We start from the raw sequence: 26,393 nt of genomic DNA on the forward strand, positions 1-26,393 counted from the left end.
ATCCAAAGGAAAACCCAAATCAGCCTTTCTCCTTTCTTAAACCTTCCCCTGAAGGTGCAGTCTTCTCTGCTTCTTTTTCTTACCTACCAGCGTGGTCCCAGCCTAGCCTTCAGCCCCCTTCTAACTCCTCCCCAACACATTCTTTATACTCCACATTCCAGACAACTGGGACATCCCTGAACCTGCTGTGCTTTACATGTTCAAGCCTCTGCCTGGGCTCAGGTTTTCTTTGCCTGGAAAACTCCTGAGTCTACTTGGGAACTTGTTTGTCGTTTGAGTCCAGATCAAATAGAACATCCTCTGTGAAGCCTTCCTCCACTCCCTGTCTCCCACAAGATTGCTCACTTTCTATTATGTTTCTATAGTACTTTGTATCTACCTTTATTAAATCATTTGTCACGTTTTTCTGTTACTGTTAGAGCTGTGCGTGTGAATACTTCTAGGATAAGATCCGTGATTTATTTGTGTGTGTATCTCCATTGCCTGAAGTATCTGGTACATGGTGGTAAGTTTGTTGCATTGCCTTTAGGATCTCTCTTAGGGAAGCATGTGTTTTGTCAAATTTAGTTAATTTGGGGTTTGAATGTGGGTGTAGCTGGAAGGGCAGTTGTATGTAAGTGGGCAGGGTCTCTGGTGTATCCAAATATCCTCCTAATAATGTATTTGCTTGTAAGACACATTAAGTGTATCCTAACTATTGAGGAATCACAAACTAAAAGAACCTTAAGGAATATAAAATGAGGTCCCACACTGAGATGGGGTGAAGATAGGACTCTCCCAAGGGCTGTAATAACTGTTAAATTTTTATGTCAAATGTTTTCAATAAATTAGTTCTTTCTGCTATCTCATCTTTTTAATTTTTTTTTCTCTAGCAGGTGTCTGGAACTGGATTACAGTTTCTTCTGACTGAACGCAGCCTTCAAATACTCTCTGGCATATCGTGCATACACGTGTGTGTGCAGTGCATCCTTTTATCTTCTCTGTAGCATCATTATAATTGCTATGGCCAGGACCCCATGCCTTTTAAAGAACATTAACCCTACCAGCTAGCCTTCATACTGTGTGATCTGTCATGTTCTTGATTGTTTTCAATGTAAAACTTTCATGTAATTTGTCCTCAGTGTTCCTAGGCCTAAACTAGGGACTAGGCCAAAGTCCCACTGCCCACAGAGGATGGCAGGCACTGTATTGGGCTTTTACATAGAGTATCTCATTTAATTTGAGCAGTGCCCTTTAAGAGTTAGGTATACTTATCCCTCCTTTACAGATGAGATAACTGAAGCCCAAGGACTTTAAGCCACTTGCCCCAGGTTAAGTCTGGTAGGACCCAGGTTTGAACCCAGATGTGCCTAACTCAAAGTCTGTTTCCTCCTAGGGATGCTATAGAGAGACTGGGTTTTCTGAAGAATTTCCAGAGAATTCTGTGATGTTTCTGGTGAATGGTGTTTTAAAGAGTTGCTTTTTCATTGCAGCCCTGCATTGGATAGACGCTACTGAATCTGTAAGAGATGCCACTGTCACTACCACCCCGAAGCTCTGAACCTGAGACTAAGAAATCTCAGTCCAGCAAAATTGTGCCCAGTGGTCATGGCCGACCTGAAAAGGTTAGAGCAAGCTGTCTCTTCCAACAGTGTCCTGAGTAGCCTCCTCCTGTGTTTGCTTAGTCCCTATACTCACCCCTACATCTTTCAGAATATGTGTGGTTTAATCTGAGAAAATGGGAAGGAGTGGCAGCTCTTGTAGTTGGAGAAGACCAGAAAATTAGAACTTGGAGAGAAAGTGTGAACTCTTCTTCCCCATAAATGCGTGGCTGAAATGAAGGCCACCCTCTCCAACCTTCAAAAGCAAACAACACTTAGATTTCATTAAGGATCATGTCTCTACTCTTACTTTCTCTGAGATGCTCAAAGAACCTTGCCAGGAGGGTGCTTGGTACATCCTGGGGAGAGTATGAAGATTAGGTCAACAAACGTAATTTCATGCTTTTTACAGCTATTAAATTTGAAGAATGGGTACATTTTGACTCTGCTGTTTTGACCTTGTGGATAGTCAGACATTGTCATTCCGACCCAGGGATGTTCTATGTTCATCATCATACATATTTTAATCAGAATTTTACTAACACTGATGAATTGTCGTTAAGAGAGTATTTCATGGAACAAACATCGTTAGGTCCATTTAATTTCCTTGATTGGCTTTCTCTTAGCACAGATAAACATTTTCTAATCATTTTCATTTTTGTTTTGCTAAAATAATTTTCATGGATGAGCCAAACGTTTTTTTTTCTATGTAAATTTGGCAAGAAAGATTTGATACGTTGATCAGATATTTGTCCATATCAAATTTTCTGATTAGAGTTCTGCCATTGTAAGTTTTCTTTGGTGGCATTATTTTTCCAAATCCAACTTTCTTGGGGCACATTTAGCAAATCTAAATTTTATTGAATTCAGTTTCACCTGTGAATTTTATTTGGGGCTGATTGTTTCTACCAGTAATATTAAGTAGGAATTGGATAACAAACCGATAGTTTATTTCTTAGCTAATTTGTAAGAAAATAATATTTTTTGCTAATTATTTCCACTAGGATTATTTATCATGAACTAGATAAAAGACTAATAGTTTACTTATTTCTTAGCTTAATCATTTAGAGAACAGAAGTAATTTTTCTCAGCTCTTTCAGGATTGCTCTACTCTTCTGGATTGGTCTATTGTATTAGGAATCCAAGTCTCTAAATTTCTGATCACTTACTGTGTCGTGTACTAACTCTTCATGGTATAGATGGAGAACAGAGCAAATAAACGATCTGACCCTGAAGTTCTGCTTCACATAGCAACTCTCTGATATAGGTAGGGCAGAGTTTGTTCTCATTTCATAAAGGAAATCTGATACTAAGGAAAGTTTTACCAAATAAAGAACTGTTAGGGAGTAGAAGAACCCTGCAATGTGATTGACCTGAACACTTAACCCCGTAGAGATGGTCTTACTCGTTTGGGAGTGGGATCAGGCATGTACAGATATACAATACCTAGAAAGCAAACCCCCTTTGCTCCAAAATATTCACCCTTCCTCCCTTCCCCCATCCCTCCCTTGTATACACTAACAATTATGGATTACTATGAATTAACAAACTCCTTTCTTAAAATAAAAATTTTTCCCTGTGAAATTTAAAATCCTATTGGACTATATACTTTTAAAATACTATTTCTGTCCATTTACAGTTTATACAGACATTTTTTTGCTTGTATTCTCTTATTTGGTCCTCAAATAAGGTAGGTTATCATTCCAATTTTACTGATAAGAAAATTGTGGCTCAGAGTTTAAGTGACTTATCCAAAGTCAACAGCTAGTGAAGAGCTGATCTTGGACTAGTATCTAGGAGTGTGTCTTATTGTCCTTACTGGGAATGTCTTAAATCAACTACTTAACATAAGAGACACTTAAATATTTGTTAAATGATTAAATTAATTTACCTGCCAGCATCCATATTAAAGTGATGACCAGGAGTGGCAGGGGGTGGTGCTGATGGTTAATCGTGGATAGGATAACCATAAATATGGGAGGAGTAAGAGGGAAAATTAGCTTCACCAAGCTGTTTTACTCATTCTGAGAGTTACACTGGAGGTCATCTTGTCTCCTCATACACTTGTCCCCAACATCAATGATTCTCCTTCAGGGACTCTCTAAGCAACAGTGAGTGCTGAAATTTCCTTTTGTTGTAGTTTATTGGGGTTTATTATATGCATCCCCCAGTATATGCTTGGAGATTCTGGAGTTTCCCCCTGAACCCCAAAGATGACTGAGGTCCCTGAAAAGGCTGTTCACAATTGGATATGCTCATTTACCTCTTTTCCTTTTTTAGAGAGGGGAGAATTACCAAGCAAAGATATCTCCATCTTCACCTCAGGGACCATTCAAAAAGAGATCAGCTTTTGAAGATCTCACCAACGTGAGTATGCTAGTCCAATCCTCTGCCATTATGTTGCATAAGGTTTAGACAACCTCTTCCTTAAGGGACCTTTCCAGTTTACCAGACCCTGACCCTCTGGAATGTTGACGGCTGACTTTATTTGGAATCAATGACCCAATTTCAGAAACTGCAGGGGCTTTTTTGCTGGCACATACCATCTGGATTAATTGGTAGAGTTTTCTAGAAGCAGCAGAGTGATTATCAGATATGAAATTGTAGACAAATATGAAGACTATGGGATCTTGCATTTAGATAAAGTCCAGAGGTGGCTCAGCGGGCTGCCTAGGCCTTGGAGGTAAGTACTTTGATAGATTCATTGTAGTCTAGGGCAGTGTTTATCAGTTTAAGCACTATGGGCATTTGGGGCAGGGAATTTTTTCTATTGTGTAGGACTGACCTCAGCCAACATCCCTCTCCCCCAGGCCTTAAGTTTTAGCAGCATCCCAGTCATAGTGTCCCCTGATGTTCAGAACCATTGAGGACTTCAGCTTCATGATCTAGTCCTCAATTATGGGGATCTAGAAGCTCAATTTTGATCATAATTCTTTTTTTTTTTTAAAAGATTGGCACCTGAGCTAACAACTGTTGCCAATCTTCTTCTTTTTTTTTCTTTTTTCCTGTTTTTTTCTCCCCAAATTTCCCCAGTACATAGTTGTATATTCTAGTTGTGGGTCCTTCTAGTTGTGGCATGTGGGACGCCACCTCAACATGGCCTAATGAGCGGTGCCATGTCCGCACCCAGCATCCGAACCCTGGGCCGCTGAAGCGGAGTGCGCGAACTTAACCACTCGGCCATGGGGCTGGCCCCTTGATCAGAATTCTTGAGTTCACTTCCAAGTTATCTCCTTTCTGGTATTATTAAGGTATAAGCAAAAATCAGAATTAATAGTTAGAATGATATTAATTGAATATAGTGTAGAATCAGGCCAAAGGTCATCTTTGGTCTTAGAAAATATTAATAAATGATGTCTACTGAGTGCTTACCATGTGCCAGGCTCTATTCTAAATACTTTTTCCTATATCAATTCACTTACTCCTCCTATAATCCTATAAAGCAGATACTATAATTATCTCCACTTTATAGATGAGGACTTACCCAATGTTGGTTTTGAAGTCTCCTTCATCTAGGATACAGAGAACCCTGGTGAACTATTCTTGCCCTCCATAGTAGTGTCCTTCTGTGGCTACCAGAATACTTGCATCTACTAGATAATATTTTACCCCCTTGGACAGGATTGGATAAGCATTGACAAAGTTCTCTCCTTTGGATCTCAGGTCTTCTGATGCTATGCGACCACCTTTGTGCTAACACAGTCTCTTCCCCACGCAGATTACAACATGTATGACTAGGTTACAGCTTTCCACATAATGTCAGATTTACCATAGATTGGTTGAAAGAGACCCCTCCCACACAGACCTATAAAATTTGATTCATTTCCTGACTTATTTAGCCATAGATCTAGAAACTTGGCTGACATAAGGTAGTCACATAAATCAGGAGTGGATGCCACCCATCTTACTGTAGCTTCCCTTGGCCCCCAAAGTCCCTGATGGGAGTGTGGTGACACTGTGCAAAGCAAGGTCTCAGAGCATATGAGAAACTTTCTTGCTATGTCTCAGTCCTTTTTTAAATGAAGTTTATATCACCCTTTATAAAGAACAAACACAAATAAACCAATAGGAAATACATGCAGATATCCAGGACCCTCCTGGTATTTTAATTGAATTCAACTTCTGTTGGGTCACATCCTCATCCAGGGTGGGAATGGGGAAAGCAAGGTATCCTTGAGCAGTATCTGTCTCTAGCTTTCCAGAATCTCAGAAAGCTCATTTCCCTTTTGCATTCAAGTTCTGAAGGTTCACTTTGGTCGCCTTGAATGGTCTTCGGTGCTTTCCAGAGACAGTTCCATCATTACAATGTATCTAAGCCATTCCTAGGGTTGGACATTTCTGCAGATGTCTGAGCTCATCTGTTTGAGAGTAGAGGGCTCTTTTCTGTCTGAATTTTGGGAATTCCCTGTATGATGATTTGCTTCTTCCTGTCAGTATTACTAGGCCTCCATGTCAGCCTATCTGTCTTCTCCTCAACATTCGCCACAGTGAGGTCCTGGCCTGCCAAAACAGTTGATCTGTTTTAATTAGTTAATCTTCTCTGAGTGTTTTTCTTTCCCTCTCCTTTATCATTCTAGCATGGGAGGGACTTTTGATATGTAAGAGCTGGTCCTAAGCCAGTAGACAAGGAGATAAGGTCTATATTCATGTTTACCTAAATGATTTTTGTGTCAATAGGATTTTCATCTCTATTTTCTTATTTCTTGGTGAAAGAATTATGGGAAAGGACAGATAAAGGTCCCCCTGAGCTTAGATCTGAAAACAGTGCTTTGAACCTTGACATACGGCAAATAGAGAGTTTCACCCTGGGGGTTAGGGTCTTCACCTCTCTCCTGCCAAGAACCTACTTCTTTTCCAATTCTGAGTCTCAATTGCACATATAGGGAGTTGTAAAACTTTGGGTGAAGTTAAAATGGAAACTGTAGCAAACTCTCCGAAGAGCAGAGGTGGACGACTTGAGAGCCTAAGAAATAATTCCCTATTGGATTGTAGTTACTTATTATGATCTGATGATACAAGGCCGTAATTTGTTTTTTATATTTCATTTGGAAATAATTTCAAATTTACAAAAAGTTGCAAAAATAAAAAAATAGTACAAAGAACACACATGTACCCTTTACCTAGATTTCACCTACTGTTAACGTTTTATGCCATTTGCTTACATATGTCCTGGTCCTTTACCCTTAGTACTTCAGAGTTTATTTCTTCAGAGAAATTGTCTTATATAACCACAGTACAGTTAACAACTGTATAAATTTACATTGATACAGTATTTTTATGTAATCATCCATATTCCAGTTTTTTCAGTTGATTTTATAAGGTCAATGTTATGCACATTTTTTCCCCTCCCATAAAGGATCCAGTCTATGGTCATTTGCTTGTCATGTCTCTGGCTTCTTTTAATCTGGAACATTTCCATAGCCTTTCTTTGCTTTTTATGACATTAACACTTTTGAATAATACAGTCCCACCCAAATCCCCCCCGCCCCCCGCCTTTTATTTTTTTAAGGATTGGCACCTGGGCTAACAACTGTTGCCAATCTTCTTTTTTTTTTTTCTGCTTTATTTCCCAAACCCCCCTGGTACATAGTTGTATATCTTAGTTGCAGGTCCTTCTAGTTGTGGGATGTGGGATGCCACCTCAACGTGGCCTGTCGAGCGGTGCCATGTCCACGCCCAGGATCCCCAAATCCCCCTTTTAAAGATAGGATATTATACTGATGTTATACATTCTTGGCTGGAATACTGTGTAGATGATGTTCTGTCCTTCTTAGGGTGTCACATCTGGAGATACATGATGTTCCTGTGCCCCTCATTGATGATGTTATAATTTTGATCACCCAGTCAAGATGTTGTTTGGTTTCTCCACTGTGTAATTACTGTTTATTTTTTTTCTTGCAACTAATAAGCAGTCTGTGGGACACACTCTTAAGAGCCTGCAAATATCCTGCTCTTCATCAATATGTCCTAGATTTAGCAGCCATTGGTAATTTTTGCCTAAACCAGTCTTTATGGTTATTTTTCCAACTCTAGCACTTGCTCCCCATTTACCAGTCTGCCCTTGGCGTTCTACCACAAGCATGAGCCTTCCCTTCCCTGTTTATTTATTATTGGTATGGACTTGTGAATTCCTATTTTTTCATTAGTTTATTATTCATTATTGTAGTTAATTATTTTGGTGCTCAAATTGTCCCAGATTTGGCCAGTATGGTCACCTTCAGTCTGACTACTGTGAACTTGTGACACACTCTCATAATTTTTTTGAGCATTTTCTTTCTATCATAACAGGATGTTCTAGGTTCATCTTGTGCCGATTTTATCTCAGCCGTGGAATGGTATTAGAGACCAAGATCTCAGTGCTAGCTGTTACTGGAGTGTCTGCTTTTTCTGCCCTTTCAGCAAACAACTTGGCAATATCTGCATGTATATACACATACATACACACATATATGTACGTAAACATATGTGTACATTTATCTATATACACAGATATACGCACAGACCTATATACTCAGATGTATATATACATATACCTATTTAAGAAATGATGAGTTCTCACAGCTCCCGTTCCAATACACAGTGTTCTTTCTTGCATTCCCCAATCCATATTTGTATGTTCCTTCTTTGGTGAGAACCCTGGTGCCGAAGAACATCAACACTTACTCAATACTGTAATACATCTAAAAAAAGTTTCAAAATTACTTCATCCATACCAACATAATAAACAAACTTACGAACAAGAGTTCCAGATTTGTTTTCAATATTCTCCACCACTCCACAAACCCATCCTGACTGAGGATGTGTGCGTTGAAGGTATAAAGTCTAATACTGTGTTTACTTGGATTAGTTGTTTCTTGTCTTATATTTTTTTCTGTTTTCTTTTTTCCTTTAGTGTGATTATAGTATTTATTTGGAATATAATTAGGTTCAGTTTGTTTCATGTTAAAGGCATAACTTTTAAATTTACTTGTACTGACATTATTCACAGTCCCATGATCTCCTATTATTTAGTAGAATTCGTCATAATTAGAATTTGTGGTGGGGCTCCCCAGAGCCCCATGTTAAATAAATATCCCCTCAGTTAGATGTAGTACATGTATCACAGGTAGTGTTGTGTGAGAGATCTACCCTGAAAAGCTAGTTGATCTTGGCATGCTCAGGCAACAAAGCCAGGTATATTGCCCCTTTTTTCAAAACACTCTGACCATCTTATGGGGTGAAAGTGGAATGTGATGTTAACAAAACATCTTTTTTTGATTTTGCCAGCGAGTATGCCTGACATGGAGATCAGATCTACACCCTGTGTACCTTGGAAACACTTAGGGCTGCTCTTTAGCTAGTATGTACCAGTACTACTGTACGATTAGCTTCTATTGTGATAGTCGGCACCAGTGCCGTACTGGTTGTGAGAGGTTTTGATTATCGTTCCTGGGGACACCCAAACAAGGTGTCCAGGGTAGGGATGTGAGTCAGGACTTTCCGGTAAGAGTCTCCTATTTCTCCCTCACTCCTTTTTTGCAGGCTTCTCAAAGTCAACCTACCCAGCCCAAGAAGGAAGCCAATAAGGAGTTTGTTAAAGATGTTTCCAAGAAGATAAACAAGAATACACCTGCTCTTGGGTTGGCCAAAAACAATGAGATGAATGTGAAAAGGTGAGTAAGAAGGGGCTCAGATGGCATTGTTTTATACGGTAAAGGAGAGCACGATACCATCCTTTGGATGGTAAAGGATGCATGACATCCTTTTGACTCCCTTTTGTCTCCATTGAGAACATGTTTAGTGAGCCACAGTGGTGATTACTACATTAACCCTGGTTGCTGAGGTGGGCCCAGCTGTGGTTGCTGAAGTGTTACAGGCCTCCCCTCTCTCTCTTTTTCTATAGTGTGTGTTGTCATTGAAGAATTTGCCAAAAGATCTTGTGCTCATCTTTTCTTTCTTTTAGTAGTAATTCAGTCTCTGTTTGAGCTATCTGTGCTTGAGAGTGTGGGGGCAACTTAACTTTTCTGGGGGATTCTCAGCGCTGGTTGATAGCTTGTCAATCTGCTTATTCCGTTAGAAGCTTTAGGGGAGATTTGTTCCTTGTTACTGGAGAGAATTACTATCTCCCTAGGCCAAAGACATGTGTTTTCCACCTGTTGCAGGAAACTGTTCACAGGTTCTGCAAGTAGATATGAGTATTCTCATCTAGGATTGGAAAAAGGATTTACCCCTAGGAAAACTTTTGTTGGAAGAAGAGTTAGAAAGTGGAGTGAGACCTTTCTATATCCTCTCTTTATTCCAGTGGGAATTACTTCTTCATGGAAGAATAAAATAGACTGGATAGGTAGCTATAGCAGGGCTAAGCATGGGTTCCAAAGGGTAAGGGGAAAAAGTTGGAGGACTCCAGAAAATTTACATGCCAGATCCACAAGATATTTTGCTAATTACCCAGCAGAAAGAAATCAAAACAGAAGATTAGCTTTTAACCCTACTTGATTTCTAGCTGAAATGGAATTCCTGGGATTTGCATGTATATTTTAACCTTAATTCCATGCATTATTTTCATTTGAATTTCTTTCATCATTTTGACTTTAGCAGGGAAATCCTCACAAAATGCCATAAACATTCTTGCCTTCATTCAGGGTTCAGTGGAATGAACCCTAATAATAGCGCTAGAACTAGTAGCTAACATTTATTTAGAGCTCACTATAATCACACATTATTCTAAGTGAGTTTTTCGGTAACAGCTTTATTGAGATATAATTCACATACGATACAATTCACCCATTTAAAGTGTACAATTCAATGGCTTTTAGTGTATTTGCAGAGTTATGTAGCCATCGCTACGATCAATTTTAGAACATCTTCATCAACCCCAAAAGAAACCCTGTACCTTTAGCTATCACCTCTCAACTCCCTCATCCTCTTCAGCTCGAGGCAACCAGTAATATGCCTTCTGTCTCTCTAGATTTGCCTATTCTGGACATTTCATATAAATGGAATTATACAATGTGTGGTCTTTTGTATCTTCACTTAGCATAATGTTTTCAAGGTTCATCCATGTTGTAAGTAGATATCAATACTTCATTCCTTTTTATTGCCAAATAATATTCCGTTGTGTGGATATATGATGCTTTGTTTATCCATTCATCAGTTGATAGACATTTGGGTTGTTTCCACCTTTTGGTTATTGTGAATAGTCCTGCTATGAACATTTGTGTACAAGTTTTTGTTTGAGCACCTATTTTCAATTCTTTTGCATATATACCTAGCAATGTAATTGCTGGGTCACATGGTAATTTTGTGTTGAACTCATTGAGAAACTGCCAAACTGTGTTCCACAGTGGTTGTGTTATTTTATGTTCCTACCAGTAATGTATTAGAGTTTCCAATTTTCCACATCCTTGGCCACTCTGGCTATTTTCTTTTTTTGTGCTGGCTATCCTAGGGGGTGTGACATCCTTGTCCTCCAAGAATTGAGTGACCAACTTATTCTTGTTTCCTAGTACTTACCCAGTTTTAATACTGAAAGTCTTACATCCTAGGAGCCCTCTCAGTCCCAGACAAATAAGGACAGTTGGTCACTTTATCAAGGAAGCCTACTCTGATCACCTCAGGCTTATAAGAAGCACAGAGAGTTAACTTGCCCAAGGTCACCCAGCCAGTAAGTGGAGGAGCCAGGATTTGAATCCAGGTAGTCTAGCTCTAGAATGCATGCCATTTATCATAACTAGACTATCTTTATCATAACTAGACAATCTAAAAGTTCTCATCAGGAGGGACCTGGAACCTATCTGGTCAGGTGGACTCTTTTGAGGCGCTTCCTTTTTTTTTCAACCATTCAGTGGGTTTTAAAATTATATTCATAGAGTTGTACAGCCATCACCACTACCTAATTTTAGATTAGATACCCCTCACAGAGAAACTTGTACCCACCAGCAGTCCCTTCCCTTTCCCAGTCCCCCTTTATACCCTCCTCCTTGCCCCTCCCCAGCCCACCACCAATCTACTTTCTGTTATGGATGTACCTCTATTCATATGTCTATTCTGGATGTTTCATATAAGTGGAATAATGTGATATCCAGTCTTCTGGAGGCACGTACTCTGTTCAGACTGATGATTGTATTTGCCTTCAGTCTTCTCTCTCTTCTTATTCTGATTTTTAGTTTTCCAGTGATTTGGTCACACTAGGTTAGTTGCTCTATTTGGACATGAAATCCCATTCAAAACAAAGCTTGCATCTGATACATGTGAACAAATGTCTGTTTTAGTCTTTTTTATTACCTTCAGCAGGAAAGTATCTCATGAATAGCCTGGGTAAAGGGAATGTGGTTAGATATCACCAATATTAAGTACTAGCTCACCTTTCTTTTATAAGCCTCTTATAAGCCTTTCTTATAATCCTCTCTCATAAGCCTTCAAACAGTATTAATTTAAACCTGCATTTTACCAGATGCCTGGTTCTGATAGACAAAGACGAATAAATGCATCTAGTGAGGGAGACTGATATATAAGCAGATAACTCATACAATGTGGTATTATAATAAAAGCCTTTGTATATAAATAAAGGTAATAAGTCATATATGAGAAAGCATGTCATGAATTTCAGGGGAAATTTTTCAGAAAAGTATTGGAACCTGGGCCATAGAAACCATATAGTGTGCTACTTAGTTGATTCACTATGGTACCCATTGATTTTTACCCTCTAATCTGTCTCCTGGGGTTGAAGCCCCTTTCACTTCCAAGCCTTTGGTAAATATAGCAACAAGGTGAGATGGTAGGTGAGGATTCTAGGAACTACATTCTTCTTACTCAGACATTGTTTCCTTTACAGGTATAAGCTGGAACCCTCACCAGTAGTCATCTCTACTACCTTGGTACCAAACGTTATGCAGAAACAGCTCATTCTGGAAACATCCACCATCTCCAAAACACCCACTACTGAAGAGGCATCTCTTTTCAAAAAGCCATTTGTTGTAAAAGAGGAACCCACTACTGAGGATACAGCCCTCATCAAGAGGTCATTATCTTTAAAAAAGTGCACAAATGAGGGGGAGGTGTCTCTCTTGGAGAAGCCACTATCCTTGCAGGAGGAGACTGACAGTGATGATGAGTTTGTTTTAGAGCCAAAGACTTTTGGGAAAAAGCATAAAACTGAAGAGGCAGCCATCACCAAAAGGACATTATCCTTAAAGAAGATGCGCACATATCAGAAGGAGGAGTTGGTCTCGCAGGACATCAGCGTTGAAGAGGATTCCTCTATGGAGCTGATGAACTTTAGGAAGAAGCCAAAAATGGAGGAGGCAACCTCCACCAAGAAGCTGTTATCTTTAAAGAAGAAGTGTACCACTCAGGGGAAAATGTCCCATATGAAGAAACCACTAGTATTGCGGAAGACCACCTCTGAAGAGAAGTCAGTCATTAAGGAGCTGTTGTCCTTTAAGAGAAAGCCTACCAGTGAGAAGGAGCCCCTTTTCCAGGAGCCATCTGCATTGCAAGAGAAGCACACCACTGAGCAAGAAGTATCCATCTTGCGGAAATCATTGGCCTGGCAGGAGAAGATGGACACTGAAGAAGAGCCCCTCTTTACGGAGCCATTGGCTTTCAAGAAACCTACCACTGAGGAGCCAAACCTCATCAAGAGGCTATTATCTTTAAAAAATAAGTGCACTAGTCAGGGGAAGATGGCCTACTTGAAGAAGCCATTAGTATTGCAGAACACCGCCTCTGGAGAGAAAGCACTCATTAAGGAGTCATTGTCTTTTAAAAAAAAGGCTACCACTAAGGAGGAGTCCCTCTTCCAGGAGCGGTTTGTGTTGCAAGAGAAACACACCACAGATGGGGGGATGGCCCTGTTGATGAAGCCATCGGCATTGCAGGAGAAAAAAGACAGTGAAGAGGAATTTCTTATGGAGCCAATTTCCCTTAGGAAGAAGCATACTACCAAGGGGACAACCCCCACCAAAAAGCCATTACCTTTAAAGAAGAAGTGTGCCATTCAGGGGAAGATGTACCACTTGAAGAAGCCACTAGTGTTGCAGAAGACCACCTCTGGAGAGAAGTCATTCATTAAGGAGCCATTGTCCTTTAAGAAGAAGCCTACCACTAAGGAGTCCCTTTTCCAAGAGCCATCTGTATTGCAAGAGAAGTGCACCTCTCCAGAGGAGGTGTCCATCTTGAAGAAGCCCTTGGCCTTGCAAAAGACTCCAGCTGAGGAAGAGTCACTTTTTAAGGAGCCTTTGGCTTTGAAGAAGAAGCATACCATTGAGGAGGGAACCCCAACCAAGAAAATATTATCTTTAAAAAAGAAATGTACCACTCAGGGTAAGATGTCCTGCTTGAGGAGGAGGAGTCCACTTCAGGGCACCAGTGAAGAGGAGTTCCTCTTCAAGGAATCATCTGTGTTGCAAGAGAAGCACACCACTCAGGGGGAGGTGGCCCTCTTGAAGCAGCCATGGGCATGGCAGGAGAATATTGACAGTGAAGATGAATTTCTTATGAAGCCAGTTTCCTTTAGGAAGAAACATACCACAAATGAGGCAACCTCTACCAAGGAGCTGTTATCTTTAAAGAAAAAATGCACCACTCAAACAGTCTGCCAAGAACTGCTGGACTTGCAGGATATGACTGGCAAAAATAAGGATTCTTTCTTTATGGAGGCAATGTCATTTAGGAAGGAGTCTTCAACTGAGGAGGCTGTCCTCACCAAGACACCATTATCTTTAATGAAGAAGCAAATTACTCAGGGGAAGATGTTCCCTTTAAAGAAGCCCCTGGTCTTGGAGAAGACCACCTCTGAAGAGGAGTCACTCTTTGAGAAGCTGTTACCTTTTAAGAAAAAGCCTACAACTGAGGAGGAATTCCTCTTCCAGGATCCATCTGTATTGAAAGAGAAGCACATTACCCTTCAGGAGGTGTCCCTCTCGAAGAAGCCATTGGCCTTGCAGGAGAAGACCACCACTGAAGAAGAATCATATATTAAAGAACCATTGACCTTGGAGGAGAAGCCTACCACTGAGGAGGAATTCCTCTTCCAGGAGCCATTTTCATTGCGTATAAAACCTACCAACAAAGATGAGTCCCTCTTCTGGAAGGCTTTGGCCTTGCAGAAGAAGACTGATACCAAAGAGGACTCATTGAAGAACCTGTTGGCTTTGCAGGAGAAATGCACCACTGAAGAGGAATTGCTTTTCAAGAAACCATTGATTCTGAAGGAGCTCCCCACTGAGGCAGCAACAAGCATGGAGAGAGAATTATCTTTAAAGAAGAAGCCCACTGCTCAGGGGGAGGTGTTCCTCTTTGAGAAGCAGTTGGCCTTGCAAGAGAACATTTCCAATGAAGAGGAATCCCTTATGAAACAGCCACTGACCTTGCAGGAGAAGCCTAGCTTTGAAAAGGAGACCATCCTGAGGGAGTCCTTGGCCTTGCAGGAGAATCCCACAATTGAGGAGGAGGCTATGCTGAAGGAGCCCTTGGCCTTGCAGGAGAATCCCAGCAGTGAGATGGAGGCCCTTTTCAAGGAGCCAGTAGCCTTTCAGGAGAAGCCTACCATCAATGAGACATCCAATTTCAGGGAGATATTTTCCTTGAATGAAACACTCACCACTGGGAAGGAGTTGTCTTTCAAAGAGCCATTGGCCTTGCAAGAGAATCCCACCCACAAGGAAGACACCTTTCTCAAAGATTTCCCGATCCTTCAAGTTGAGACCAGCCCACATGTGTCCAGCACTGCCCCTGAAACCAGACTAGGCATGTCCAGCACTGCCACTGTGTCTAGTGTGGGCAAGTTCAGTAGCACAAGCAAGTCCAGTGCTTGTGAATCCAGTTCCAATAAACCTTTCTCATCTCAGGGCAAGAGATCACAGAAGGAGGTATTCTGCTCTCTTTTTTCTTACATTAGATGATGTATTCTTTGTTGTCCTGGAGGTGGCTGCTAGCAAAGAGATTTATTTTGCCTTCCTAAGCAACTGAGCTAAACATAGTAAGCTACAGTAAATCAAATTGGCCTTGTAGAATATCTTGACTTCCTGATAGGCATAGTGATACATCCAAGCAATGAGAAAGTATTTATTCCAGGAATACCCGCAAGAGTCTGGAATACTGTATACATATATTTGGGCTTTGCAGTAATGGTTAGACAATGTCTTTCAGGAAACTGCCTTTCTTAGTAATTGCAATCTGTATTACAGTGGGCTTCAATCAATAAAGCTCACAGAGATATCTCCCAAGGAAGATGGTCTTTAAGTTGTAAATTGGAAGGACAAAGGAATGAGATTTGGCAGGAAGGAGGAGAAATACCCTCTTGTAGGCAAAACAACCTGGGTAATGAGGTAGAAGGGAGGAAAAGGCTACCAAGAAGATGAATTGGGCCAGATCAAAGCATTGGGACAGAACAAGGGACCAAAGAAGACAGGTGATATGTGCTGAAATGGTAAAATAAGAGTTTCTTGGAGAGTCTTTAGGTTACCTGTAAAAATGGTGCCTGTTTCCTAGGGCAGAGCAGGAGTACGAGGACTAAGCATTTCTTGGCCACTCAGCAGTATGAGGATTGCAGGGCCAAGGGGTGCTCTGTTGTGACCTAGGATATATGAAGCTCGAGGAACCTTAGCAGAAGACGACAGTCGGAAGAAAGGAATCATCCTTTATGTGAATGTGCTAAGCTTTCCTTGGAATCTTTCTCCTCCTAATGTGTCTTTTTGGTGATTTCCAAGCAGATGACCCCAGTGGAAGATATTGACAAGGACCACAATGATCCATTTTTCAACTCAATATATGCCAAGGATATCTTCAGTTACATGAAGGAGAGAGAGGTATGTAGGTGCCTGGGAGTGGGCAATGATTTCTAGTTCTCATTTCTTCGTCACTCCATCCTACAAATGCAAGTTGAAAGGGGAGGTAATAACGATGATGAAAATAATAGCAGCAACAACTGACGTCTACTGGTAGCTTACTGTGAGTTATACATTGTGCTAAGAGATTTATAGACATTATCTTAATTCTCCCAATAACTTCATGATGGTAGGTATTATTATCTCCTTTGAATAGTTGGAGGAAACTGCTCAGAGTCACACAACTAGTGTGTGGTAGAACTGAGATCTGGACTACAGTCTGATTACCTTGAAGACCATAAGCCTGCTGCACCTCTAATTGCTGAGGAGACAGTCTCAGATGCAAAAATGATCAAGTAGTCTCTTTCTGAGTGGCTACTCTTAGAGACCTTTTCCCTTCTCTATGTAAGTTTCTGGCACCGTATGTAGAATCACACCCTTTCTTTCAGCTCTCCAACCTGGCGAAATTTTCTTGCTCCTTTGAAATCTGCTAGTCTCCTTTACCAGTAATATTCATCATTCCAAAATTTCTGTCTCTTTCAATGGAACAGATGGGACCAAGATTATCTAACAACTAGAATTTTAGCAGGCCATGTTTAGTGGAGAGAATATCTCATCTTCTCTCTAGAGACATAGCATTTGATTAGCTGACTCCAGAGCCCATACTCTCTCTAGTATACTTTGGAGGAAGTAGAGAGAACTTTGATGTAGTAAAAGTGTGGGCTTTAGCTCCGCAGTATCAGATTCACTTGGGATCCTGTTAGAAATGCAGAAATGTAGCCCTACCCCAGACCTTCTAAATTAGATTGTGAATTTTAAAGATCTCCAAGTAGTGCATATGCATGTTAAAGTTTGAGAAGCACTGCTCTCCATAGCATGGTATTGTGCTTTAGATGGAATTGTAAAGAAGGGGCAGAACCTCTTTGGTATTCGGCTATAGTCATCTGTATGTTCCTGCCCATATTCCGTATTCCCCCTGGACTCCTCAGCATCCACCCTGACACTTGAATATCATGTGTGTCCATTTCCCAAGAATAACTGGAACTTGTCCGGAAAAGGATAAGGATACTTTGATCTGCTCCTATCTGATACTATTGTCTGAAAATAATGAGTTAGAACTGTTAAGAAGTTAATTATGTCGTTACATTTTTTTTTCTGAGATCTTAGTTGCAAATAGTTTTTCTTAAGTTACAGCTTTTGAACTACAAGGAGAGTTTATTTGTTAACATTTCTTTCTTATTACTGCCAGGAAAAGTTCATACTTAAAAAATACATGAATAGGCAGACTGACATCAGCAGTGACATGAGGGCCATTCTTGTGGACTGGTTGGTGGAGGTACAGGTAAGCCCGGCAACTGCAGCTTTAAGGAGCTGCTGTTCTCTCTTGATTATTCACAGAGCATCTCCGGGTGCCAAACACAGTAAAAATTTACTGGGTCTACAGAACTGAATAAGCCATGTTCCTGCTTTCAGGGAGCTTGTGATCTAGGGGGCAAGATAAGACATACAGACAGATAAGTACGATACAAAGTAGAATACACCAAGTGCCATAAAAATGATATAAATAAGATACTGTGAGAACCCAGTGGAAAGAGAGATTATTTCTAGAAAAGTCAGTGATGGTATGGTAGTTTAATCATTTTCAAAATCTTCTAAAAGTCTATCTACTGATTTGGATAGGGGCCAGTGACAGTCTTCCAAGCTTTGGGTGGGATGGGTAATAAGAAGGACAGTGTGGCACCAGATATGGCAGTGGCTATTTGTCCAGAGTTGGATGTTGAGGGAATACTGCTATGAATACTTAATTATCACTTTACACTAAGGAAAGATAGCCCAAAATAGTACCTGGCACATAGTAGGGAGTCAGTGGATATTTGTCGAATGAATGGAATTGAATGGATTGCTATGGAGTTAGCAAGGAAATACAAGGCATAGTCTATGCCCAGCAGAGTCTTACTGTATAATTGGGAAGAAAAGGTAATCTAGTTTAATATCCTTTAGGTACCAGAGGAGTGGCTCAGGCCCACTTTGGAGTGACAGACCAGAGAAATGTCATAGAAGTGGTATATTTGGATATCAGCAAAGCATGAAAATGTCCCTCATCTTATGGAAATGATGAGGAATAGTAAATTAGATAAGAGTAGAATTTGGCTAGATCTTAAGTAAGTGAAACTGATCCCAAAGATTGCTGATCATTACCAAGCTAGAAGGAGATTTCTAGTGGACTACCAGCAGACTTTGTCCTGATCAATGTTTTTATTAGTCATGTAGATGAGAACAGAGAAGATCTACTCATCAAATTCACAGATGGCATGAAACTGGGAGTAGGGATAGGAAATAAATGGATAACAGAGATGAAATATTTCTACCAGCTGGAATGATGAACGAATCTTTTTGAAAAAAGCTTTTGTTATTTTTATTGCACAAAAATTCACATTTATTTATTTATTTAAAAAAATTTTTCTTTTTGAGGAAGATTAGCTCTGAGCTAACATCTGCTGCCAATCCTCCTCTTTTTGCTGAGGAAGACTGGCCCTGAGCTAACATCCGTGCCCATCTTCCTTCACTTTATATGTGGGATGCCTACCACAGCATGGCTTGCCAAGCAGTGCCATGTCCACACCCGGGATCCAAACTGGCGAACCCCGGGCCGCTGAGAAGTGGAACATGCGCACTTAACTGCTGTGCCACTGGGCCCGTCCCAAATTCACATTTATTACAGTAAAGTAAGAAATTATAGTTACCCATGATCCCACAACCCACAACCACTGTTAACATTTGTGTGTGTATATGATCTCCCTGCTTTTAAAGTGGTGGTTATCTACCAGGGGTACAATTCTAAAGCAAAGATGACACAATCACAGATGCCCAAGTCCCATCCCAGACTTATCAAATCAGAATGTGGGGTTGTGGCCCTGGCACACATATTTTTATAAAGCTCCACAAGCCATGCTAATGTATACCTTTTGATAAAGAATCACAGTTCTAGAAAATATATATAGTGTTGTTACAGCTTTAATTTTTAAATAATCAGACAGTAAAATTGACTTTTGATATACAGTTTTATGAAATTTTAACATTTGTTTTGAAAAATACGTTCACAAGAAGTTGCCAAAAATAGTATAGAGAGGTCCTGTGTACCCTTCACCTAGTTTCTCCCAATGGTAACATTTTGCATAATTGTAATATATCACAATCAAGGTCCATAGACCTTATTTAAATTTCCCCAGTTTTACATGCACTTACTTGTGTATGCATTTAGTCTGTATAATTTTATCACACATGTAAGTTTTGTAAGCACCGCCACCACCACCACAGTTACGACACAGAACTGTTCCATCCCCAGAAGGATCCCTCGTGTTACCCTTTTATAGCCATAGCCATCCCCCCTCACCTCGCCTTCCTGTCTCTGGAAACTCCTAATTCTCCATCTCTATAATTTGGTAATTTCACAAATGTTATATAAATGGAATCATATAGTATGTAAGCTTTTGAGATTGACTTTCATCACTCATCATCATTCCCTTGCGATCTATCCAAGTTGTTGCTTGTGTCAATAGTTCATTCTTTTTAATTGCTGAGTAGTATCCCATCGTATGGATGTGCCACATTTGTTTAACCATTCACCCATTGGAGGACATCTGGATTGTTTCCAGTATTTTTTTTTTGAGGTAACATTGTTTTATAACATTATATAAATTTCAGGTGTACATCATTATGTTTCAACTTCTGTGTAGATTACATCCTATTCACCACTGAAAGTCTAGTTTCCATCTGTCACTGTACAAATATCCCCCTTTATTGCTTGCACACTCCCCCCACCCACATTCCTCTCTGGTAACCACCAATCTGTTCTCTTCTGTCTATGTGTATGGTTGTTGTTGTTTTATCTTCCACATATGAGTGAGATCATATGGTATTTGTCTCTCTTCATCTGACTTATTTCACTTAGCATAATACCCTCGAGGTCCAACTGTGTTGTTGTAAATGGCAAGATTTTGTCTTTTTTATGACTGAGCAGTATGCCATTGCCTATATATATTCACACATACCACATCTTCTTTATCTATTGATCCCTTTAGAGGCACTTAGGTTGTTTCCAGGTCTTGGCTATTGTGAATAATGCTACAGTGAACATAGGGGTGCATATATCTTTTTGAATTAGTGTTTTCGTGTTCTTTGGATAAATACCCAGAAGTAGAATAGCTAGATCATATGGTCGCTCTATTTTTAATTTTTTGAGGACTCTCCATACTGTTTACCGTAGCGGCTGCACCAATTTGCATTCCCACCAGCGGTGTATGAGGGTTCCTTTTCCTCCACATCCTTTCTAACACTTGTTATTTCTTGTCTTTTTAACATTAGCCATTCTGACGGGCATAAGGTGATATCTCATTGTAGTTTTGATTTGCATTTCCCTAATAATTAGTGATGTTGAACATCTTTTCATATGCATGTTGGCCATCTGTATATCTTTGGAAAAATGTCTGTTCATATCCTCTTCTTTTTTTGACCGAGTTGTGTTTTTCTTGTTGAGTTGTATGAATTCTTTACATATTTTGCATATTAACCCCTTATCAGATATATGATTTCCAAATATCTTCTCCCAATCAGTAGATTGTCAGTTGGGATGTCAGAGTTGTGTTCATGCTTTTGCTGCTGCTACCAGGCTCTGAGCCGTGGCCGGGTGCCCAGGATCATGGGGCTCTACCTCTGCTGCTGCTCTGCTCCCCATGGCCACAGGTGCTGCCATGGCTGGCTGGCTGGAGTTGCACATGCACCTCTTCTGCTACCCACTGGGTTCTCTGGGACTGGCAGCAGCTAGCTCACCGTGGCCTGGGGTCCAGAGTCCTGGGCACTGCCTCTACTGTTCCCCTATTTTGCCTCCTCTTGTGCTCCAATCCACCCATCTTTGTATGTACCAATGTGTGGATCTCTCTGGAGTCCTGATGCCTTGGGCACTGTAGCCTTTGTTTGGTTATGGATGTTTTATTCTCTGTAGATTGAAGAGGAGAGACAAAAGGATCCTCTCATGCCACCATGATAATGATGTCACCATTTCTAGTGTTTGAGGCTGTGAAAAGAACTGCTATAAACACTCATGGACAGGTTTTTATGTAAATACAGTAGTCCCCCCTTATCCACGGTTTCGCTTCCTGTGGTTTCAGTTATCCAATAATATTCAGTTATTCAGTTGGTCAGCCATGGTCCAAAAATATTAAATTGAAGATTTCAGAAATAAACAATTCATAAGTTTTAAACTGTACACTGTTATGAGTAGTGTGATGAAATTTCACACTGTCCTACTTCATCCCACCTGGGACATGAAACATCTTTTTATCCAGCATATCCAAGCTATATATGCTACCTGCCCGTTAGTCACTTAGTAGCTGTCTTGGTTATCAGATGGACTGTCATGATATTGCAGTGCTTGTGTTAAAGTAACCTTTATTTTACTTAATAATGGCCCCAAAGCACAAGAATAGTGATGTTGGTGATTGAGATATGCCAAAAAGAAGCCATAAAGTGCTTTCTTTAAGTGAAAAGGTAAAAGTTCTCAACAAGGAAAGAAAAAAAATTATATGCTAAGGTTGCTAAGATCCATGGTAAGAACAAATCTTCCTTGTGTGAAATTGTGAAGAAAGAAAAAGAAATTTGTGCTAGTTTTGCTGTTGCACCTCAAATATGTATATAGGAAAAAAACATGGTATCCATAGTGTTCAGTACTATCTGTGGTTTCAGGCATCCACTGGGAGTCTTGGAACATATCCCCTGTGGATAAGGGGGGACTACTGTATAAGTTTGCGTTTCTAACATCAATACCCAGGAGCGGGCTTGCTGGGTTATGATAAATGTATGTTTAACTTAATGAGAAACTGCTACAGAGTGACTTACTATCTTGTGTTCTCACCTGGAATGTATGAGAGCTTCAGTTTCTCTGCATCCTTGTCAGCACTTGGTATTGTTAGTATTTTTTTTTTTATTTTAGCCATCTAATAGGTGTGAAGAGGAATGTCACCATAGTTTTAATTTGCATTTCCTCCAGGGCTAATAATGTTGGACATCATACTTATTTGTCATTTATAAATCCTCTTTGGTGAAGTTTCTGTTTAAGTCTTCTGCCCAATTTTAAATTGGGTAGTTTATTTTCTAAGTGTCAAGTTATGAGAGTTCTTCATATGTTCTGGGTAAAAATCCTTTATCGGATGTGTGATTTACAAGTATGTCCTACCAGTTTGTAACTTTTTTATTCTAACCTGTGTCTTTCAAAATCTTTTTAATTTTGATAAAGTCCAGTTTTTCAGTGTTTTCTTTGTGCATTATGTGTTTTGTGTCATGTCGAAGAACTTTGCCTAAACCTAGGTCATGAATATTTTCTACTGTATATATATTTTTAAAGATTTCTCTTTTAATTTTTTGGGGGGAAGATGAGCCCTGAGCTAACATCTGCTGCCAACCCTCCTCTTTTTGCTGAGGAAGACTGGCCCTGAGCTAACATCCGTGCCCATCTTCCTCTACTTTATATGTGGGATGCCTGCCACAGCATGGCTTGCCAAGCAGTGTGTAGGTCCATACCTGGAACCCGAACCGGCGAACCCCAGGCCACCGAAGCAGAACATGTGAACTTAACTGCTGCACCACTGGGCCGGCCCCTATTTTCTACTATATTTTATCTACAAGTTTCATAGTTTTAACATTAAATTCATAATCCATTATGAGTTAATTTTTGTATAACTGGTGAGGTTTTTGAAGTCACAGCTCATTTTTCTGCATATGAATGTCTAACTGTTCTGACCCCAATTTGTGGAAAAATATACTTTCTCCACTAAATTGCTTTTGCACCTTTGCCAAAAATCAACTGGTCTTATTCGTGTGGGTCTATTTCTCTATATTCTGTTTTGTTCTGTGTCTATCCCTTTGCCAATATTGCACTGTCTTTATTTCTATCGTTTTATGGTACGTCTTAAAACTAGGTACCATGATTCTCCCAACTCTGTTCTGTCTTTTCTTTTTCAAAATTGTTTTAGCTATTCTAGTTCCCTTGCCTTTCTATATAAATTTTAGAATCGATTTGTCTATATCTACAAAAAACTCCTGCTGGGAGTTTGATTGGGATTGAGTTACATTTTGTGCAGAAAAAAGTTAACATAACAAGCCTCAGACTGCTATCCTTAGACAGACCTGTTTGCAAGGCTGGCCCTTGGCTGGCATCTGGGAACTTGACTGGTAAACAGTTCCCTAAACTGCTGTAAAACCCTCCCTAAGTGATATCTGTCCCTCAACTCTTAGTGCAAACGATGTGGTTTATCCTGAACACCTGCTTTCCTTCTGGGAGTCTGGAAGGTTGGTACACACTAGGCAGAGAGTGTTTACATGACCAACCTTGGGCACCAAGTCATTTAATGAGCTTCCCTGGTAGACAACACTTTACCTGTGTTGTCACAACTCATTGTGGGAGGAATTAAGTGCATCCTGAGGACTCTACTGGGATAGGACTCTTCGAAGCTTGCTTCTGGTTTTCTTCAAACTTTGCCCATGCTTGTTTTCCCTTCACTGATTTTGCTTTATATCGTCTGCTATAATACAATAATACAGGGGCTGTTCTAAAGGAGAGTCCATTGGGGGAAAATAACAGTTCAGGTTGGCAACGGCTTCTCATTGGCTGAGCTGCAGCATTTCTCATTGGCTGGGCTGTCACCAGGTAGGCAACATCATAGCCATGAGTATGACTATATGCTGAGTCTTGTGAGTCCTCCTAGGAATCACTATACGTGGAGGTGGTCTTGGGGACCCCCAAAACACATCTATAGGTGAATTTGAATAGAATTGACATTTCTTCTGTGTTGAGTCTTCCAACTCCTGAATGTGGTATGTCTCTCCATTTATTTAGGTTTTCTTCGATTTCTTTCTTTTACCATATGGATCCTGTATATATTTTGTTAGGTTAATACCAAAATACTGTCTTTTTTTGGAGCTATTGTAAATGGTATTTTTTTAAAATTTAGGTTTTCATTTTTACATTGCTACTATGAAATATTGGTATTTGTGTGTTGACCTTGTATTCTATGAACTTGCTAAAACTCACTTATTCTTAGGAGTTCTTTTTTTTTGGTTGATTTCTTGGTGTTACCTACATAGACAATTATGTCATTGTGCATTTATTTTTTCCTTTCAAATTTGTTTGCCTTTAATTTCATTTTCGTGTTTTATTGTACTGCCTAGGACTTCCATTATGATGTTGAATAGAAGCAGTATGAGTGGACAGCCTTGCCTTGTTCCTGATCTTAGGAAGAAAGCAGTTAGTCTTTCACCATTAGTATGATCTTAACTGTAGAGTTTTTGTAGACACCCTTGTCAACTTAAAAAGCAAATTCGCCTATTTTACCCTCAAAGTGAGTTTATTCAGGAATAGCCAAAAGAATTGCAATTCAGGATGTACACCCTATGGTGAACCATAGGCAAATCTGGAACTCAAAGTAGGGGAGCTTGCTTTTATAGAGAAAAGGGGGAAGTGGGGAGGGGCTGTTCTAAAGGAAAGTCCATTAGGGGAAAGTAACAGTTCAGGGTGGCAATGGCTTCTCATTGGCTGAGCTGCAGCACTTCTCATTGGCTGGGCTGTTACCAGGAAATCTTCCCTCAGTAGTAAAGTAGTTGTACTTCCCATAAAAGATGCAAGTGTACATCTCTTCCTGTTTGGTGTAATTGACAATGTATGATAGGGCATGAGAGCTCCCCCTATAGGCCTTCCCAATTCCAATTTAGTTAAGATTTCTTTTGTTAATTTCCACATTTTCCCCATTGATCAAGATCTTTCTCCAAAAGCATCTCTGATCAATAGGCGGGTTCTCTGTGCATAGTGGTCTTGTCCCTAAGTGCCAGGAAGGATCTTTCCTGGTTGAAATGTTTCACATTGGAAGGGAATTACATAATGATTGGAAACTATATAGGCCACATTTTGGTAACAAGGAAGGTTAGGAAGGAGAACTCTCAGGCATTTTCCATCTAAAGTCTATATTTCTCCAAGGTTGTAGGCATTGGAGATCATCTCAAAGTGCTGAGCCAGCATCACCTTATTGGGCATGTCATTTTTACAGAGGTTCAACAGGCAATAGGCACAGAACTTCACAGCGAGTATACAGAATAAGATTAAAAGTAATACTATAAGCCCAGTTTGCAGGATGGTTCTAAACCAGGAACCCAGACCTGAAGGTAACCAGATGAACAAATCAAAAGACAGTGGATTGTTAGATGCAATTTGTTGTAGCCAATGTGCTTTCTCTCTAATCTTATGTAATTGGGTTTCTACTTCCCCAGAGGCATTTATCCATGTGCCACAGGAGGTGTTTGCCACTGCACAGACACCTCCTTGTTCAGCAAGTATATAATCAAGGGCTATATGACTATTCAAGACACCCTGATAAATGAGTTAAGTGACCATTGCTAAGCTGAAATTGCTTTGGCTGTGGAGTTGGCCAACTCTTCTAGAATCAGGGAGAGATTCCTGATTATTTGTTTGTTGGCACTCACTCCAATCCATGGGAAGAAAGCTCTTCCCATGGAGGCAAACCCAGAGTCATGTATGCCTCCTGGAAGTTCTTGTTTGGAGTGACTGCAGGGATTCAGTGGGAGAGACCGGTGAGAGGTAGATTCTTGTTTATACAGAGACAGTGAGTACAGCAAGGGCACACTGTCCTTGTATTCTCCAGCTATCAAGGCAATGAGTTGCCCAAGCATAAAGGCCATTACTGAGACCTCCACAAATGAAAATGTAATCAAGTTTGTACATAAGGCTCCTGCATAAGTGATGCAATCGATGGACTTGTTCATCGGAATAGAGGCATTAGCATTATATAACCAAAGCTCACATACTATGTTGTTACATACCAAGAGGTTGCCTAAATATATGGGTATATGGAGAAATTTACAGATGGCCTGGGTTATATTGGCTGCCCCACAGAATTTTTCATACAAATATTCAAAAGATCTTATTTTCCCCTCCCAAGGC

At 40.1% G+C, this 26,393-nt stretch overlaps 1 protein-coding gene across 6 annotated transcripts in view; it reads left to right on the forward strand.

Annotated features, from left to right (window-relative positions):
• Positions 1-26,393, forward strand: part of CCNB3 (cyclin B3) — a 55,237-nt gene that overhangs the window by 11,157 nt on the left and 17,687 nt on the right. For 2 of the 6 annotated variants that reach the window (XM_070603670.1, XM_070603669.1), the window contains exons 2-7: positions 1,473-1,604; positions 3,861-3,947; positions 9,102-9,232; positions 12,394-15,430; positions 16,274-16,369; positions 17,637-17,729. In XM_070603670.1, coding sequence (XP_070459771.1) covers positions 1,509-1,604; positions 3,861-3,947; positions 9,102-9,232; positions 12,394-15,430; positions 16,274-16,369; positions 17,637-17,729 — 3,540 coding nt within the window. In that variant the 5' untranslated portion in view covers positions 1,473-1,508. Of the gene's footprint in view, positions 1-1,472; positions 1,605-3,860; positions 3,948-9,101; positions 9,233-12,393; positions 15,431-16,270; positions 16,370-17,636; positions 17,730-26,393 lie in introns of all 6 variants that reach the window. The other 4 variants (XM_070603668.1, XM_070603667.1, XM_070603672.1 and 1 more) reach the window with 3 other exon arrangements.

Source organism: Equus przewalskii, chromosome X, assembly GCF_037783145.1.
Source record: "Equus przewalskii isolate Varuska chromosome X, EquPr2, whole genome shotgun sequence".
Taxonomy (NCBI): Eukaryota; Metazoa; Chordata; class Mammalia; order Perissodactyla; family Equidae; genus Equus; species Equus przewalskii.